Source organism: Centruroides vittatus, unplaced genomic scaffold, assembly GCF_030686945.1.
Source record: "Centruroides vittatus isolate TY-2023 unplaced genomic scaffold, ASM3068694v2 contig_863, whole genome shotgun sequence".
Taxonomy (NCBI): domain Eukaryota; kingdom Metazoa; phylum Arthropoda; class Arachnida; order Scorpiones; family Buthidae; genus Centruroides; species Centruroides vittatus.
The window spans coordinates 1,080,888-1,102,511 of NW_027122563.1; the positions used below are offsets into that span (position 1 = coordinate 1,080,888).

Here is a 21,624-nt window from a genome sequence, read left to right on the forward strand (position 1 = left end):
AAAGTGTTAAGAGAATTATGAAGAGTGGCAATAAAGTTTAGTGCTAGAAAGATGGGAGCCATAAGACATCTTTAACATAGAAGAAGTTGGTTGTTTTTCAAGCATTTACCAAATAAGATTCTTATTTATAAAGGTAACAAGTGTTTTGGAATGAAAAAAACAGTAAAAAGGGTTACTATCATGCTTGTTGCAAACATGAATGGTACTGAAAAAGTACAGGTTTTATTAATTGGCAAAAGTAAAACGCATTGATACTAAAAGGGTTAAAATTGTTAGGGCTTGATTATGAATCAAGAAACCTTGAATGACAAGTGAAATTTTTGAGAAGTAGTTTAAATAAATGGGAAATGAAATGTTAAATCAAAAATAAAAATCTCTGATTTTGGACAGATTTCTATGATTAAAAGAAAAAAAATAGAAATTTCATTGATATTTATTCTTTTAACATAATATTACATCTTCAAAATATGGATCAAAGAATTATAAAAAGTTTTAAAGTTTATTATTGACAAAGAATAATAAATTCTTATTGACAATATTGAGAAAAATAATGAAGTAAATAATATAATAAACATTTGAGATTGCATCAGAGATATTATGTTCAGAATCAAAAAATTACAGAATTAACAATAAAAATTGCTTCAAAAAAGCAGGACTTTGTGATGATTGATGATGGCAATTGTGATGATGACGACACAACAGATCTTGCAATTCTAAAACAACAATGGATCTAGAGTGGAAAATTCTGGATGTGTTTTCCTAGTGTGAGTTGTTTTTTTTTTTTTTTTGGTGAACATTGATGATAATCTTCCTGTGGCCGACATTCCTACCACAAGTGGAAAGCTTAAACAACCAGATAAAGAAGAAGAAAGCAACAGCAATGATGCTGTGTAACCAAATCTTAAGAATTGAAGTTACTGAGGCCATATGTTAAAAAATGCACTTCATAGAAGAAAATGTTCTTGACAATGTTTGATCTACGTAAGTTGCAGTTTTTTTATTATAACTTTTTTAATCAAAGAATGCAAAAAACTAGACTATTTTCTTACAAAACATTAAATATGCAGTGAATCAGAATTTTAGTCTCTGAACATGTGTAAGCAAGTATAACTTAATCGCATGTAATAAATTATTTAGTTTTACTAATAATTAATACAGAAAATGAATAGGGATTTAGATTTAAGTATGAATTATTTATTTATTTATTTTTTTAAATGGATGCATTTTGTTTCCATAGCCAATATTTTCCAACCTTTATGTAATGGAAAATGTCATTACATAGTGTGTCATGGCAAGATGTAAGTCATGCTATAGAGATTCAACTGTAAGTGTGTGTTGCTCCAAACACTTTCTTTAAGCTACTGTATCTCAATAAAGAAATCACCATAATTACTGTAGAAATATTCTGGAGATAACTTAAAGAATCAATGCTCATTTTTTAACATCAGAGTTGGTAGAATGATGATTAAAGTAATTAAATATGAGAGCTGTTTTGTAAAACTTTAGATTTTTAATTGAAAATCTTTGTCTTATCAACTTCTGGTTTCTGATGAATGTGTCAAACTAATCATTCAGCATCATTGTCGCAGCATATGAGCTGTTGACTATTGAGACAGAGAGAAATTTTTCAGTTGAACTGAATGTACTGTACATAATATATATCTGTATTGCCAATAATAATGATGATGATAAGAATTGTCTTCAACATTAGAATTGAAAATGTGCCTCTGATTATTATGTGGTCTGTGTATTGCCACTTTGGCTCATGTGACTGGGAAAGCTAAAAGCAGTTTGCTGTGTATTAAGTGATGTAATATAAATATTATTGAATTCCAAAGATAACAAATCTATTTCACTTTAATATGGACTTTGCATAAATAGATAACATAGTAATGGTATGACTGTATACAAATAATCTGAAAGTGATTTTTAACAAATTCCAAGGAGAAAGAAGCTAATTTGATTATCATAAACTTATGAATTTATTATCATCAGTATTTTTGTTTTTTCTACAGACTTAAAAATATATTTATATACTGTGTTTCACACCAGACATGTTTGTTGTAATTTATAAATTTTAAAAAATTTAGTAGTTAGAAAAGATATATCTGAATTTGTCTTTATGAAAATAAAATAAACTTTGTGGTGACTACTAACCCCTTAAATATCTATTAGACCATGATAAAAAAATAAAACAATCATCATGAAACATGCAAAATAGAATTACAACAAATACAAAATCCAATTGGTAAAATAATACAATATTTTTAAAAATTAGATGCAAAAAATACTTTCAATAATTTAAACTTAAAAACCTTATTATGGGTTATACATGAGCTTTTTATATACTCTCAAAACAATCTCATAAAAGAAAACACACTCCAACTTACAAGATAGCATTTATAGATCTTAAAAATTAAAAAAAGATGTAAATCAGGAAATGAGAGCCAAACTTGCACACCTTGGGAGATAGTAAAAGAAAATTGCATACTATGTCCTAAATTAAATAAAATTTATTTTTTAGATATTTTATCTAATAAGGAAGGTGTAGCCACAATCCTCACAGGCAAACAATATCGAAGACAAAATGTTGACAAAAATAAAAGGATTTTCAAAGAGATGAAGTTGACAGCAGTACCAAAGAATATTTCTACTTTTTCATTACTAAGTTAATATGGTATTTAAAAGTAAGTTTTTCATTGAATATGATGCCAAGGTCATTGGGTAGAATGGACATGATCAATAAACAATTGATCATATTAGTAGACAGAAGGAAGTGAAGGATTATGAACTAAAGAGAAGCACATTACCACAGTTTTTTTAAGATTAAAACTTTGCAATACTTTTGTTTCTTTAATGGAATCTATTTATAATAAATAAGGATTTGAGCTAACAAGTTTTACATCATCAGCATTAACAATAATAGTCAAACTAAGAATGAAGGTGATATAGTCAAGATAATAAAAGAAAAAGTAAATAACTTAAAACAGAACTTTGTAGTATGCCACAGATTGAAAAGAAATCACAAAAAGATAAGTTACCCAGTTCTAAAAGATCAAAGCCAAAAAAAGCAATTAAGTGATGCATAGTAGGATGGACATAAAAATGATTAGCAGTTATGCCTAATAGAAGAAAAGAATCACTGAATTGATTGTTTGATAATAATGCCAATATACATTATGTCTGCTTATTTTTTTATCCTTGAAATTGTTTACTTTCAACACAATTTAAAATTTTAAAGTCCTAGGCCTATAGATATGATCGGTGTGAGACTTGTTCAGTGTACAGCCTGATCTTGGAGTTGACTGGGCCATATACTGAACATATACCCTTGGATACTGCATTGTTGAAAAGGTTTTAACAAAGTTGCAGTTAGAGAATACAAACAATCCAGCAGACACTGTCCAAAGATTTTAAGCATTGCAGAAGATAAACAAAAAGGATGATATGAATTATGTTACTTTTTAAGAATATCAATAATAGAAGATTGTTATCCACTGAATATAAATCAGAGAGGATTATTTCATTAAAAATATGAGGAAAAAAATTGTATTAACAATAGGTAAGATATTAATATAAAACATTGCAGGAATTGAATCAGGACACTCAAAAGGAGATGTTTAAAATAGCATGGCATACCTGTGTGAAAGAAAAGGAAATACAGTAAAACCTATCTAAAACAGAACTTGAATAAAACAGAAATCTACCAAACTAGAAAAAATATTCAGTACTGTGCAATTCCAGTTTACACAGGTTTTACTATACTGAAAAAAATTGGTCAAACTAGTTTCCAGAGAGTTAAAATTTGCCTTAGGAGAAATAATAATAATGAATTTGGACCTAAATTGATGATAAACATCAGAGATTGATTTATGGATACAGTATGCACTTAATTAAAAAAACTGCAAAATCTTAAATTAACTTGTCTAAAACTAAGAATCAAATCTTAAAATTTGTAAGTGAAAATACTGATACTGATGTATAAGACAAGGACAAATATTATTATTTATGATTTTTATTTTCTATAAATGACTGTGTATATGTGTAAGGAGTCATTAAAAGAATAATTTCAATTTGTTTGACATGTGAATGCAACAATGAAAAATACGATACCAGAGTAGTGAGTGACTGACTATATATTCCAAAATATCTGTTGTAATTTATAATGAGTTCTACCAAAGATGTTGTAATAGCTGAAAGTTGTTGAATATATTGATTTGTGTTGTAGATGTGATGAAATTGTTCAACTTTGTTATTGTTTCATTTATTTTCCATATATGTCAATTGAATATAGAGTGAGTAAAGACCATTAAAAATAACAAAATAAGTCTAATTTTCTTTTAAAAATTAGACTTAAGTAATTTTTTTCTATTAGAACATTGACTATTTTAAAAATATAAAAATATTGTGTATTATTTTTGTCTTTGAATCTTAACAAAAAAGAAAATAACTATTGTATTTTTTATTAAATTTATTTTATAGCAATAATCCAGAAATACGCCTTGACTAATGCATGATAAATTATCTAGATTTTTGTGTTGTTCATTTTTTTTTTCTCAACAGATCATTCTGAGAATGTGACTTTTGTTTTTAGACACTATAACAAGCTGGTAATGGTGAACTAATAGTACATAAGTGCATAATTCATAATAATGCATTTTTTTAATGTTGAAAGACTTTCGTAGAACCAATGTTACAAAGACAGTCAACTTGCCTTTTGAAATTCTCTCATGTATAATTGGAATGTTGTCCTAAAAATGGTAAATTGGGTTAAAACACCTGTTGTGTTGGTTAAAAAAGAACTTTGAAGTTAAAAAACCTCGGTATTTAAAACAGCAAGTCAAAAAATGTTCAATTTATGTATTAAATGTAAACTCTGTAGATAAGTTTAATGAAGGAATTAATGTGTTTTGAAAAATTGGGAATGAAACTCCAAAAGGTTATAGGATCAAGAGAGGAATAACTGACAATCAGTGGCGTGGCAGGGGCAGCCCGCCCCGGGCGGCACTTTTAGGGGGTGGCAAAATTTCACAATAAATAATGACAATATCTTGTAAAAATTTGAACCTGTACAATACACAATAATGATGATTGTTCTTGCTGAAAAGTTCTTTAGAATTACTGTATATTTTAGTCTTTTAAATTGAGATACCTAAATAAGGGAGCGGCGAAATTTTCTTCCGCCCCGGGCAGCTGATACCCAGGCTACGCCACTGCTGACAATAGTATTAAAATAATTAGTATATGTAAGTTGGCATTTAAAAAAAAAACTTTTTATGAATAGAAAGATAGATATAAAGATTCTTGGGGTTCCTCGTAACTGTCCAGCGATACCATTGTTTATGCATGCAGTTTTTAACTTTTTTCAGAACTAGAAGACAAATTAGTTTTCCTATAGGGTAAAAATTTAATAATTATTGATAGAAAAGTTTATAGATAAGATAGTTTTTGATTTTACTCTATTTTATCATCTAGAAAAAGACCAATTTGAGGAGCAAAGATAAGATGATAAAAAGTTTTAGTTTACATGATCTCATATTGGCACAAATACATTTAATTTACAGATGTTAGAAGAAGCAGATAAATCTAATGAAACAGCAGTGTGTTCAGATTCAAAACTTGAAACTGTGTGGGCTGAGAGAAAGCTAAGTTGAGGAAGCTAGCAGCGCTATGGAGTTAATACATAAAAGCTTCAACTCTGATTCTGACTCCAACTCCTCAGTTTATGGACTTCTGACTCCTTTATTTATATATCAATATAGGAAATAAATAACATACTAATTATATACTTTTTTATATTGATTGAAAGCAAACAACACACAAGGTATTTCATCACTCAGTGTGAATTATCAAACTATTTAGAACTATAATCTGTTGAAGTTTTGTTCTAAATACTATAACTATGCCATTGTGGCTTTTTATTTTATTTATTAAAGAAATTAAACATTCAATAACTTTGAAGTTATTGAATGTTTAAAGAAAAGAAAAAACTTCAAAAATAAAAATGAGAAGATTGTTTTTATTAAAATGGCATGAAATGTAAAGTAATAACAAAGGATATAACTAAGAAACTCTGAAAGAAAATCAGGAACATCTTTATTGGTTTTCTTCTTTTTCAAGATTAAAGTATTGCTTTATTAACTCTTTTTTTTTTCCTGGTTATATTTTATAATCAAAGTATTTGCAAAATAAGAAATTGTACTATAAATAATATATTACTCTTAATTCAACAATAATATAGACTTTGACTCTAGTAACCCTATTACTTTTCCAGAATACAGTAAAAACAATTTTTAAAAAAGTTGGTGCCACATGCCAAAAGTGTGGGATGGCTTAAATATATTATTTTTCTTAAATACTTGAATACGTGTTGAAATGTAGATGTTTTATTTTATAACGTGACTAAAATTTTTAGTTTTAGTCACGTTCTGTTTTATTAATAGAACTTGACTAGAACTAATTAATTTGATTAAAAATAATTTGAATTGATCAAGATGAAAAGAAAAGGACTACAATTAAACCAGTAACATTAGATAAATTGAAACTGCCACAAAGTAAAATTTTGAAGATATGTTAATGTTACTATATGAGGATAAGAATTGATTTAAAATATGCTAACTCTAAAAGGATGAAGGGCATACAGAGAGATAACAAAGTTAAGGAATTTCAACAGCTTAAATGAAATGTGTGTATTTAAATACTTTAACTTTTAAGGAAAGTTAATGGATTAATAGAATGTTGCTACCTCTACATGCAGCACACAACACACAAATGGTAGCAAAGACATAATAGTTGATCAAATCTAAGTGTTGATATCAGAAGCAGTAGCATGTTTCCAACTTTCAGTAATTACATGAGTCATTAAGTAGTGTTGGAATCAACAAACATTGAGTGATTGAACATTTGCAAAAAAAGTTTGAAAATGTTTTCTCACTAAAATCAAAGTGTTTGTAAATATATATAGTATAATAGTGCTGTAAGAATTGTGGAATATCAAGAAAAATAGTTATATTCAAAATTAGCAAATTGTTCTGTGAATCTATAATTTGAGTCTGTAGTAGATTTGTATTATTTTAATTTTATATAATCTATATAAGGAAAAAATATAACTTTATAAAAAAAATTTAAAAACAAATTTAAACATTTCATAATTTTACCACTTACATTATATATTAAGAAAATAGTGTTTCTCCAATCAATTAAATCAATGATTCCCAAAGTTTTGAGCCACTGTCCCCTTGGTTCCATAAACTTATGCCCAATGCCCCAACCCATTTTTCCCTTGTGTGAGAAAGGCTTGGAAATATTCTCAGAAAAACTTTTCTATGAACCTTACACTTTGTCTTTATTGTACATTGTTGTCAACATCTGGAAACCATTAAATGCAGTGTTTCTTCTTACCTGTTTTAACAGAGGGAAGGGAACGGTTGTCAGTGAAGTGACTCAAACTCACCTATGATTATTGTTTGGTCCTACCTTTAGTGTTCCTCTGCTTCCCACTTCTTTTCATCCCCCTAGATTTACTCACCACTCCTAAGGGGCAGAAGCACCCACTTTGAGAACCATTGAATTAAGTGATTAAACTTTTGGTTCAAACACAACCAACGACAAACTTATCATGTTTATTCGACAATTTACTTATCAACAATTACTATTACAGTAAAAATACAGTATATATTAAAATACTATTACAGTAAAACTTCTCTAACTTTTGAGAACTGGAAACTTAGAGATACAGACAATTCAAGTTAGAGAACAACAGAGTAAAAAATGCTAATTCTGAATAGACTTATATTTTTACCTCTCTTGCATTACATAAAGAATCTTTTGATAGTTTTTTTTTTAGTAGAAGTCTTTAGTTATGTTAAGCATTTTTCTGAATGTACTTGCAAAACTGTTCAATTCCACTTTGTTGAGATCACTTTGGACTAGAACATTGTCTGAAAATTATTGTTGGAGAGTAGATACAACTGACTGACTGAAAATTTCATGGAAATCTGATAATTAGGATTACTTTGGATAGAATAAATATTAAAATTTGAGTCAGAAGTTGAAAGTAACATAAATCAGGATCATGGAAAACTTTGACTTGGATCCCTATGCTATTTCATAGATATGTACCAAGTGATTTATTTTCTTTAAGTTAGACATTTGAGTTAGAGAAGTTTTACTGTATTTATTTCAACGACAAAAATAATGTTGTTTTTCTCATCTAGTTTTAATTCTACAAACCTTTTAACTAACATGTAATGCCATTAAAAACTTATATATTATATATAAATGCTATTTTATATGTGTGGTGTCTGTAGATGGCTGGGCTGGGCTGGGCATTAAGAAGCATATGCAGAATGCAGTTTAAGAAAGAATATGAAGAGCTTCTTATGACATATAATGACGTATATTTTAATACGATACAGAAAACATTACAAAAGTTTTAGTGTTATTCGTTTGAACACTAAACAAATCATCTTGATGCTAATTATTAAAGTGATATTAATTGTCTTGAAGCGGACATGTCGTTGCTGCTGCTTTTTCTAACTCTAACAGTTCATATTTCCCACTTGTGCATGACATCGGACTCGACCAAGTCATATCAGTGTGGGGGATGGGCACCACATATATATATAATTTTATTATTAAAAATAAATAAATAAAATAAATTATATATTTATTATATTTAATAATTATTATATATATATACAAAATTCTCTACAAAATATGTTCTTCCTTGATAAAACAAATTCCATTGGAATATCCCTTTTTACAATTGCTCTCTTCACTAAGCACACACTTTGTAACAACATGTCAGACTACTATTCATTATCACAATTCATTCCATTATTCCTTTACCCTTTATTTTTTCAATTCAACTTATCAACACAGACTATTCTTGATAAATTGAATTGAAAAAATATAAGAGAAGGGTAAAGGAATAATAGAATGAATTGTGATAGTAGATAGTCTGATATGGTTACAGTGTGTGCTTACTGGAGAGTGCAGTTGTAAAAAGGGATACTTTAATGGAATCTTTGTTTTATCAAGAAAGGAACACATTTTGTAGAGAATTCTGTAAAAAATTGTTTATATGTATGTAAAGTTTAGGGTATTTTGTGTTTTTTTTTTTTTTTTTTTTTTTTTTGTAATAATGTAAAAATAAGGGAGATTGTGAAAAATAGAACTTTTTAATGGTATGTGTTGGTTAAAAGGGTTGTAGAATTAAAACTAGCTGAGGACGACTACATTGGTTTTTGTTGTTGAAATGCATACTAGTCTTTTGTTGCTAAGTTTAATTGTTGAATAAACATAAGCCAGTATATGATAAGTCTGTTATGTTTGAACTTTGAACCAAATATTTAATTTATTATCTAAAATAAGACAAAAGGCATTTCATATATGAATTAAGTGTTTCTGTTAAATATAATTTTTTGTTCTCATACTTTGTCTTATCTCCAAAATTAGCTTGCTTTCTTAAATCCCAGTTATTTAAATGTTTTCAGGGACAGAATGTTTTGACATTAGATCTTCAATTTCTGCAACTATCTATCTGAATTTTGAATGCAAATTATTAAGGTTTAATTTTTAATTTATATATTTTTAACTTTGCATTCATTAATTTGACAAATTAAATTTTACAAATTTTTTTACATTTTGGAATAACTGCTAACTTATAACCTATAAATAAATTAACCTGTAACCATAATATCTACATATTATGCATTTTAAATATTTTTATATTTAGTTAACATTCAGTTAACAACGTAAATTGTTTTCTAATTCAAAATTTTATGAAATATTCTAATAGTTTCATTATATCAACTAAAATTTTACTCTTATACTATTTGATTATACTTTTATTATTATTACATTTGATATGTCACCAAAAATTCATCTATAATCACAAGTTAATCCTGGGATTATCTACAATATGGACAAATGTTAAATATTTTTGTATGTTACAGTTGCATTATAAAAATAGTTTATATATACTAGTATGAAATGTTTGTTGCATAATTCTGAATTCTTATGTTGCAGTTGTGAGAATAAAGTTACTAAGTTTTGCAGTTTAATATAAATTCCCTCATTGAATCTATTGCCTATATACTGTTAAACAGAATTATGAAAGTTATTCAATTTTCTGCACATATTACTTCAAAGCAATTAAAAGGAATTTTATTGTCTAAAATTATTAAATTAGAATAGAAAGCTTACAAACTTTTTTTTAGCTCTATTCTTTCGATTTTTAATACTGCATATTCTTTAGCTTTATCATTTTGAATTCATTCACTTATGGTATAAAAATAGTTTAAACAAATTCTGGATATTCTTACTAAATATTATGATTTATAAATTCAAGATTATAAAATTATATAGGTTTATAGTAGACACTGCAATTTCATAAAAACTTAATGATCATTTATCCTTACTTGATTATGTATAATAATAATAATATACAAAAATGTTCTTATTAAGCATTATTACTACAATTATTATTTTTAAAATAATTCCACAAAAGGAAATTAACTAGGCAACTTACAAACATTAGAGAAGACACAATAAATTTGATGAAATGTAAATTATTTTTTACGTAACATATTTAATAATTCCAGTTTGTGTAGAACTTAGTGATGTATATGCTTCATTTATAATGTAAAAAGTCTGACCTTAATACCTGAAATTGTATGTATATGTATATATATATATATATAAGGTCATTACTCTGATGCAAAATGAAATGTTTATATATAGTTCACATAATTGACCATCAATATGTCATATGAAATTTTATCACTTTGTAAGAATAGTTGAAATAGAGTGAATTCATGATATAAATATTCTCTGATTTGTTCAATTCAGCAATCTTGTTTTTATTTTTAAAGCGAAAAGGCTAACTGTAAAAAAAATAAGTAAATAAGAAAATCAGATTTTTATGAATAGTTTGTAGATGAACATCAATCAGTAGCAGACCTTTTTTACGTCTTCCAGAAATACTTTATTAGAAACAAATATTTTCAGCCTAGTTTATGGGCCTGCTTCAGGTTCTATACTTTCTAACTGAACCATTTACTGAGTAAATGTTGGAATATTCCAATTTTGGGATAAGCTGACTTTTTTTTTTTTTTAAAGCAGGCCCATAAACTAGGTTGAAAACATTTGTTCCTAATAAAGTATTGCTGGAAGAAAAAGGGAAGGTGTGACATTGATTAACATTAAGATAAGTTACATCTTTGACTCATTCATAGATGATATTTGTTATTTAGAAAGACTATTATGACTGGATTAGATTGTTAATAAGAGATTCAAACCTTGATTTAAAATTAAAAAATGAACAGCTTATTGAGAAATAGCTTCTTAAATGTTTCTATAATAAAAGGCGATATTTAAAATAACAATATACAGGAGTGTATCTTTACATTTGAATAGCATACAATAATATATATATATTATATATATATAATGACACTTTTTTCCATTTGTCTATGGGATATTCTCAATATGCTTTAATTGGAATGGGTGCTCTGATTATTTAAATGTAATATTAAAAAACTTAAAAATCAAGGCATTATTACCTGTGACTATTAATAAATTTATTTGTAAATTATTTAGGAAATAATCAAATTTATGTTTAACTATTCATTTTTAATATAATTCATATTCTATAACAGCAAAGTTAAGCATTATAAGAGTACTTTTTAAATATCACAAATTTTTTTGTATATCATTCAATTTTAAAATTAGACTATTTAGTATAATAAGAATCATCATAACATTTTGATAACTTTTTAAAGACTAGAAAATGATAGATTTTAATGCATTCACTGTGACTATAGGCTGACCATAATATTTACATTCCAACCAAGGACACATTTCAGAATCAGTAAAAATGGAGTCTAAAACTGATCGAACTTTGGTTATTTTTTAAAATTTGTTTATTGATTGATCTGTAAATTGGTGACATTATCTTGATGTGTTAGTAAAATTGCTCTGTTCATAGATTGATTCTAAAATCAAATATTAAAAATCAGCAAAACTGGAGACAGCTCCTGGAAATCTGGGATATCTGGTGACTCTACTCTTGATCATGTTTTTCTTTTTACTAAATGAATAAATGAGAATTATTTTGTTCCTTTGTAATAATTAGGGGCTGTAGTGTCTCTTTTAAACATAGAAGTTAGCTACTTGCTTAACATTTTACTAAAAATCAATCTTTTTTTCAGGGTAAGAAATCTTACCTCAGATTTTTGTCATTTTTCACAATGTATTTTGGACTTTTTTTTTCTGTAAATTGTACTATAAGTTTGTTTTTAAATAAAAATATTGATGTTTTTGTAAATCTTAATTAAATAATAAGACAAATATGATGAATAAAAAATAGTAAATGTAAAACATGGCTGACAGTATTACATTTAATTGTATAAATAAATATAAAATTGCAACGTTTAACAAAAGTAAAATACTTTGCTTCCATAATTTGATCCAGTGACAGTCCACAAATTGACAAACACAGAGGTGACCTTTCTTTTGAGGCTACTGCCTCTGCAGTAAAAGCCATTTATATTTACTGTTTAAATACTGCCTGTGTTTATATTTACTATTTTTTCTTAAAATGTATTTTTTGTGAAGATTGCAATAGCTCCAGAGGACATTTTTACCATATTTGCATTTTATTGCGGAGGCAGTAGCCTCAAAAGAAAGGTCGCCTCCATGTTTGTGAATTTGTGGACTGTCACTGGAGAAAATGACGGAAGAATAAAGGAAGCAAAGTATTTTACTTTTGTTAAATATTGAAATTTTATATTTATTTATACAATTAAATAATTATGATGATAACACAAGAATATTCTGTGTAAATTTTATTAGGAATTGTGCATCATAAGAGAGCTGGCTAAAAGATTGATGGTTAAACATTAAACAAAATGAGTACATTATATATGCAGTAATAAAAATTATGAAAAATTTATAAAAAATCTAATTTTCTGTCTATTTTTTTCAGTTTAGGATCAAGAATCAAAATTAAAGTTAATAAGCATCCATGTATTTAAAGTAAAATTAAACTAATTATATAAAAAAAAACTTATTATATTTATCGATATGATGGTGATAAATATTTATCATTTCATTCTAAAATGATTGTTGGGAAATATAAAACTAATTATTTCATAAATTTTCATTGGTTACATTTGATACTTTATTCTAATGATTGATAGTAATATATTTTTAATATTGAATAATTTCTATCTGTTGTTAGTTTAGGGTGCAATTTACCTATGAAATGGGATATTTTAAATTTGCAATTTATTCAGTGAGTTCCATACACTATTATTTGCTTACATTCTTTTTTTTCTTTTATAATAGGTGTGTATAGTATGTGTAATTTAGGGAATTCTGTATAATGTAACAGAAATGCTCTCTTCTAGAAAGATGATAAATTTTTAGTGCTGAATAAAGTATTAATGAGTAATAGAAGTAAAAAAGTTAGTGTTATTTCTTTTAAAAATATTCTTTTTTTATCAAACAATTTAAATTAGTATTTGAATCACACAAAACAACAGTACACCTTAAATAACTAGCAAAATTTTAATAAGCGAATGTTTTCAATCTGTTTAAAAGGTCTTCATTGGGCAAATTTTTGAAACAACAAAAAAAGATTATACATTCAAACCAAGAGTTCAAATCTTACAAAGTTGCTGAGTAATGGAATGATCTGATTGGAGCTCCTAAACATAAACTGATTACAACCTTATCACCTTACAAAACCAGATTGAGGCAAATTATTATGTAAAGCAAACTATAATAAAATAAAGGTGCATAGTCCTGTGGACTATTCAGCTTTTTTCACTCCTAAGAATGAATCCCCTTGGTTCTTGTAGTTACCTGATATGCTCTTGCAGATTTATAAATTTCCAGTTCCTCTAAGTTAAAAGGTGGAGAGTTTTTTAATGGTGTTATATCAAATTTTCCCAATACTTTCCAATTCTGGCAGAAAGGTACTGTATAGTTACATCATATAATTTCATGCTTACACAAGAAAAACACACTGAAACTTAAAAACCTATTTTTCAAAATTATATTACTGCTTACAGTAAAGAAAAATATTTCTGCATAAATTTTGTTCTTAAAATAATTAAATAACACGTAATTAAATGAGAAAATTTAAAAAAAAATTCAATTAATCAAAGGACAGTTACTAGATTCTACAAGTGTGCATACATTTTTTTATTATTGGAATATTTGTCTTGTAAGAAATTATAATAATTTTTCATATTTACCTTATGCAATTTTTTCCATTTAAGTCGTCATCAAAATTATATTTATAATTTTATTTTTATGTATTCAATAGGTGTAATTTTGATTTAAAGTATATTTTCACCTAAGAATGTGGTTTGTTTTTACTTCTGTATTTATGGATTTAATAATCTGAAAATTTGCTCTAATTAAATTCCAACAATTTACAGGATTGTTATATCAATAATAAAATAGCATTATGCTTAAGCAAATGGCCAGGGTCTTTTCTATTGATTGTTATATTGTGGCACATCACTAACTTGTAGGTTACTATAAAGTGAGTCTGCTGTATATTGGATAAATGATTTTTCAATGTCTTGATTTATGCTCCAAAAAAACTCAAAGTAGGTTAAATTATGGAAACTATTAGTTTTATTTAGCAGGAACATTAGTCTCATTCTAAAAACAATTTTTAAATAAGAAAAAAATTACTAGATTAAATGATTTAATTTAAAAGTAATAGCTTCTATAATTTTGTTTTATATTGAATGTAAAGTCATTATTTTCGGTTTAAAATTCATATTTATAAATTTTATTTGAGATAATGATTGAAAATAATACAATTTGAAAATAACGGCAATTCTTTGTTTGCAGTTCATGATTTAAAATCAGAAGTTAACTGATAATTGTTTGAATTATAAAATAGCTTATTTATTATACTAAAAATGCTTTAAATTATAAAAATGAAATTTGGTGTTTTGTTACCTTCATTGTCCATGTAGATATTTCAAATTGTTTTGATGATTTATTTAGTAGATGTTTACAAAAATAACTAGATGCATTTAGAATTTTATATTTAAGATAATTTTTTTCATTTTTTTTTTTCCTAGTATAATCTTTGCTGGATTCTACTCACTTTCAACTTTTTTAATTTTTCATCTGTTACATACAGATTTTTTGTAAAAAAAACTTCCTAAGTATAGTAAAGAAGTTTATATGTAAACTTTTAAATTATTTTAGCAGATTTTGCTGAACAAAAGACAAATTTAATCAATGAGTTTAACAATCAAGGAACTCGGCAAAACTAGAAAAGAGTTATAACAAATATTAATTTGTTTTTATAAATCTAATTTTATTTTTTGTTGACTGACTTCATTAATTAAAAATATTAAAAATACATTCATACTTGAATGTATTTTTAATATGATTATTTTAAATCTTTACAAATAATCATTTTAAATTGTTGTGAAATAGTTCTAAATTTTTTATAACAGTTTAATCTTATTTATTTATGATTTATTAAATTCTGAAACTGGATGTAAAAGTATTAGATTTTGACAGTCTGAAGTGATTTTAACTGAATCTGAAGTGACTTGGCTAATTAATTTGGTTAACTGACATGGCAAAATAATGAATAGAAATGGAAATACTCAAAGAAACAAAACTTGTTAAAAATAAAAAACTGCTTTGTTACTAAACTTTGAAAAAACAAAGAATGTATTAAATTTTATCTTACCATATGTTGTTTATAACTTGTTATTTCCTTATCAATATAATTATTTTTTAGACACTGTTCTTTAGTACTCTGGGCATCTAAAAATGATGGACATGAAGAACCTAGAATCCAGAATAGATAATTTTTGACAAACTATTAGATTTGAATAGCTTTACAATACTGCTTTACTTCAACAGAGTAAATTAACTCAGGATATTCAAAAATTTTACTGAAAACAGATATTATGTTTTTCTAGTAGTAGTGTATAATTATGAAAGTTGGACATTGCCATATATAATTAGCAAGTGTCTAAGATCCTTCAGATGTAGCAAGACTGGAACAAACTGTATACATAATATACGAGGGTGGATCCAAAAAAGGTTACAAGGGTAATAAAAAATTATTTATTTATAATGAACAGAAAATACAAAAGGAATGAAGAGGTGTACTTGCCAGTCACTTTTCCACATAATCACCAAATCTATTTAGACATTTATCTGAACACAGGACCAACTTGTATAACCCGGTTTGGTAGAAATCACGTCCCTGCCCATTGAGCCAGTTCTCAGCAGCTGTTTTCACATCACTGAAGTGAACCTTGTTCCATATATGTGTTCCTTCATTTTCGGAAAAAGAAAATAGTCACTGGGTGCAGATCTGGGCTGTATGGGGGGGTGGCTCCAGACTTCCCACTTGAATTTTTGCAACAATTGTTGAGTTTTGCAAGCAGTATGGGGCCTGGCATTGTCATGCAGGAGAATGACACCATCAATCAACATGTCAGGATGTTTGCGCCAGATGCCCATAAGAAACAAATCACAGCTTGCACCTCCAAACGAGACCGCTTTTCTAAACGTCTTGCCATTTCAGTCACTCTGGCACGTCGGCGAATTTACACTACCTACCCACACACAACTGTAAGACAACTAGTACCATCTGTCTCCCCTCTGGGGAAAAAATATTCCCTCCACATTAATTACTTTTCAAATGCTTCTGCTTATAATAATAATGTTTTGTTGCCATTGTATTTACCTTTAAATTTATATTTTTACAAGGAACACTTGTATGTCATGAAAAAAATTTAACAAAACTAACTAATTTTTAATTCAAATTACCAAATGATGAAAAAAAGTATAGGTCTCGAAGGCATGACACTTCAAAAACATGTCTTTGATAACTTTGCCCTCTAATATGTAAATCAAATATAATGACTTAAAACTTGCTGTAATTTTTTAATATATATATATATATATATATATATATATATTAAGAGCTTACAAGTAACTAGAAACAAACATATTTAATGTTAGAAGTTTATGAAATTATTGACAATAATCAATGAAGAAATGTTTGGAACAAAGATAAATTTTAACCAGGAAGAATAAATGAAATTATGCAGTTCACAAACACTGGAAGGTTGATTATCTGGAAAATTTACACAGGATTAACAGATCTTCCTCTTCCAAGTAACCACATTTGAACCTACCATACCATATCATTACTTCATATTGCATACAAGAAAATTGATTGTTGATAAGTGATTGAAGTTGAAACAACTGGATATTTATTTTTATCATTAATATAATAACAGCATGTATTGTTTAATCTTACTAGGCCAGTTTACTTTTTTTTTTTTTTTTTTTAATTTTTTTTTTTTTTTTGGTCAAGTTTTTGCATAGTGATAGTAGATTATCACTAGGTCAATAGGCATATAACTTTTGTTATCCAGAAAAACGATTTTTCCAGAATTTAGCAGTGTTCATTTTTCAAGTCTCAACAATTTATTTTTACCTATTGTTTCTGGTCTTCATTGTAGTGAAGTGTAGGACTTCCTCTGCAGATTTTTTCCCTAACTTGTTTACCTTTAACCAATATAATGTTTGGTATGGAGTACCAATTGCATTAATAGCACAATGTTCTGACAAGTTTGGGTTGCACTTAAATACTTGAGAGAGAATTGGTAGACGGGTTTTTCTCAGAGAATGGATGATTGGACATCTCATATATTTGGTGCTTTTTGATTTGTCATACCTTCTAATAATATGATAGCTGACTTTGCTGCTGATTTTCTAAGATGCAGGATGATGATAGTGGTTATATATAATACTGTGTGTGTGTATGTGTGTGTGTGTATATATATATATATGTATGTATTTATATGTCTATAATCAAGTAGAGAATTTATTTCATGTAATTTAGCAATAAAGACATTATTATTGTAATAATTTTGTATATTAATGTTTTCTTTATTTCATCAAATTTTCACTTAACATTCTGTATCCCAAGTTTCTATGTTGTTCATAAGTTTAAATATAAACTTTAATAATTTCATTTTTATTAGTTTTGTTAATTTAAATATTATTGAATTGATTAAATACTAAGCTAATTGCCAAATATCAAATCTCTTGATTTCGAATATTTGAATCTGTGAAATTAATTCAGTGGTATTTTAGACCATTTTAATTTTATCAAAGAGACAAATGATTGATTCAGTATTTGTCCATCAGTTTATTTTGTATAGAGCAAAGCATAAAAAATAACTTCTTGTGAAAATGACCATTTGAGCTTATAAATAGTATTTTCAATGTTTTATACTTTAATCTAATTAGATTGGCATCCTGATAGAGTAATTTTAAACCCAAACTAAATATTTTGATTCATATATACTTTATGAAAAAATTTAATCTCTTCAAAGTGTAAACTAGTTAATGATTTAAGCAAAAAAAAAAAAAAAAATTTAATTTAATGAAATACTTCATAATATTTGAATTTTTATTAAAGAATAGTAATTTTTAAATTGTTCTTAAGATATTTTAATAAATTTTATTGATTATATTTAATAATATTTTTTTCATTATAGATTGGCAAGATAACGATTCAAGAATTTTTGCTAATAAATTCTCTAATAATACAGATAATAATATTATGAATAATTGTACAGATTGGTCAACATATGGCATAAATGTCTCTCCAAAATCTCCAGATGATGAATTAGGTAAAGGAAATATAATTTTAACAAAAAAATATGAATTTATATATTGTATGTTTAATAAATTTTTAATTATAGGGTTTGATCCATGGGATGAATCTTCCAAAGGTTTGGCAGATTTGTTAGAAAAAGAAGCAGTTCAGAGAACAGAAAATAACTTAAGTGCCACACACAACAAAATATCCCTAAAACAAATGAATGTACCTGTAAGCCGAACGAATAATGCATTTTCAAATCATTTTTTGGAAGCTTCGCAGATTCCTCAGAGAAGGATAGCACCACCACCACCAGGATTTACAACAAATCATCTTAACAATTGTACTTCTGTGCCAAGGCCCCCATTTGGTAGTTGTGAACGTTTGTTTGGAGGAGGTAATATTTATAATTTTCGAATTTAATATAAATTATTTTCATAAATACATTGTTTAATAATTTGTATTGAAACAGTGGACTGTTTTCAAATTTTAATGTTTTTGCTCTACTATTCAATATAATAATTGGAAGTCAAATAAAAATTTTAAAAGTGCAACATAAATTAAAGAACAGACTTTACACAGCTGTAATTTACATGAGTCATCAGCAGTTACTCTCAAAAACATCCTGTAGGCAGCAGCATAATATTCATGGAGAGTGTAAAGATGTCAATAATACTAGAAGTTTGAGCAAAAGAATGCAAATATTTAACAATGGTTAAAATAATTATATATATATTCCATGTGTGTGTTAGCATCTCTTTCACTTAATATCTCAGGATAGGGTGAAGATTAAGAAACAAAATTTAGGGTGGTGGCTTGTTTATGAGGAGCATTGATGCTATTAAATTTTGGTGATGAAAGGTTGGAAGAGGTAGGACTTAATGAAGATGTTATTCTTTATTAACATTTACACTTTGTTCCTTATAAAACTCACTCCTACCCTCAAAATTAACCTTTGTCATTTTATAGTAATTAAAAAAAAAGTTTTTTATAATAAAATCTGATAACAGATGTCAGTACACACAATTTTATTTTTTTGCTTAATAATATAAAAGCTTTTTTATAAATAAAAATTCATAACAGCCAGGAAAGTTATGCAACTCTCATTGCTAGACTTTTTAGGTAAAGGAACAGAGAACAATAGTTCATAATTTTTTTTGATTCAAACTTTTTTTTTGTACTATTTTTAAATTTTCAAAGTTAAACAGATCAAAATACACTCTGATTTTCACATATTTTTTTTTTATCACACCCTTGTCCTACTAAATGGCAAAGTTTGGCAGAGGTAATTTTTCATTTAAGAGAATTTTGGTGTGTTACCTGTATAAAACATATGGCCTGCTTGACATCTGTTTGTGTGCCCAGGAGCAAAACACTGTGTGTGTTATGTGGCTGCTTATTTCAGGCAGCCAACATAAAAATTTGGCTACAAATGTTTCTTGTGATTAATAGATGAAGTTAGATTAATGAAGTTTTTTTCTTCAATCCAATGTAACTGTTATTTCTGTGTTGGTGTTAAAGGATAAATGGATAGACTCAAATGTATATTTTTGTAAATAGTCTTAACTTCAAATTTTTTAATTAGAAGTTATCTTTAGTCATAAAAATTGAAATTCTTATGTTGGAATGAAATTTAAATTATGTATTCAGAGCAATTATAATAGAATAATAATTTTAAATTTATAAAAAAAATATAAGACATGATAAATTAAAATTTTTTTTAAATATATTTAACATTTATTACAACTAATTGATGTATGCAGATCTTGTTACCTCTTACTGAAGGAAGAGAAACTGAAGGATTTTAATATCTAAATATTGTTAATTTCATATCCATTTTGAATATTAATAATATGATACAAATTTAATACATACATATATACAGTAATTGTTTTAAACTTCTTATTGCAGTATTATTCCATTATTCAATTAACATAGGCTTATTCTATAAGATGCTCATTTTAGCATCTAAGGCCTTGTTGTTTGTGGCATTATGTATATCCCCTTTAAAAATGACATTACTTTTATGCATTTATTCTCTTTAAAATTATTCTAATAATGAAATTATTTGTAAATGTGAATATAAATTTGAAAGTATTATATATACACACTAATAATACTAATATTGTATACAATTAAGCTTTGATTATTAATGAATTAAAAATCATACATTTTTAGGAGCACCAGATCATTCAAATTCTCCAATGGTATCTGTAATGAATACACCTCGCAACCATCATGCAATAGTCAATGGGCCACACAATTGTTATCAAGAAAGAAGTTTACATCAACATATGAGTTTATTAAATCATTCAAAATCTGTTGCAGCTCCTAATATGTCATCACTGAGGCATAAGGTAAAGTTTATTTAATTTATTATTCTTGTATTAAAATATAAAATCAATTTCTTTTATTAAATTATACAGTTGACACTTTCAAATAAGTTAGACTTTGTTATGTTGAATTTTTCATTATGTTAAATTTAATTTTATTCCAATATAACCTATAAATTTAATGTATTTTGTGTGTTTAAGTTGAAATGGCTTCACTAGCTTGAAATTTATTTACTATTTGATTTTATGTACTTTGTGTTGTTTTTCAAGAAAATAGGCTGTATTAAAACAAACAAAAATGATTAGGTTCACTTGATAATACAAACTTGTTTTACATATTTTGACGTATTGTCCCTAAATATAAAAAAATCTAACAATATCAAAGCCATTACCAGATTAAATTTCTGCTGCTAATAATTATTAAATACCAATTTAACAGTACTTCGTGTCTAAGATAACAATTTTATTCTTAAGTAGCAAATTAGCCAATTAAATCTTATGGATAGTTGTTTTCTTAAATTTCTAAAATTATTTTGAAAATGTATAAATAATAATAAAATACTGTATAACAAAACACCTGCATTTTGACAGCTCACCGATTTATTAGCC

At 26.6% G+C, this 21,624-nt stretch overlaps 1 protein-coding gene across 4 annotated transcripts in view; it reads left to right on the top strand.

Annotated features, from left to right (window-relative positions):
• Cnot4 (CCR4-NOT transcription complex subunit 4) overlaps positions 1-21,624 on the top strand; it is a 125,311-nt gene that overhangs the window by 82,338 nt on the left and 21,349 nt on the right. For all 4 annotated transcript variants that reach the window (XM_067279317.1, XM_067279318.1, XM_067279319.1 and 1 more), the window contains 3 exons: positions 18,579-18,713; positions 18,786-19,079; positions 20,861-21,039. In XM_067279317.1, coding sequence (XP_067135418.1) covers positions 18,579-18,713; positions 18,786-19,079; positions 20,861-21,039 — 608 coding nt within the window. The remainder of the gene's footprint in view (positions 1-18,578; positions 18,714-18,785; positions 19,080-20,860; positions 21,040-21,624) is intronic.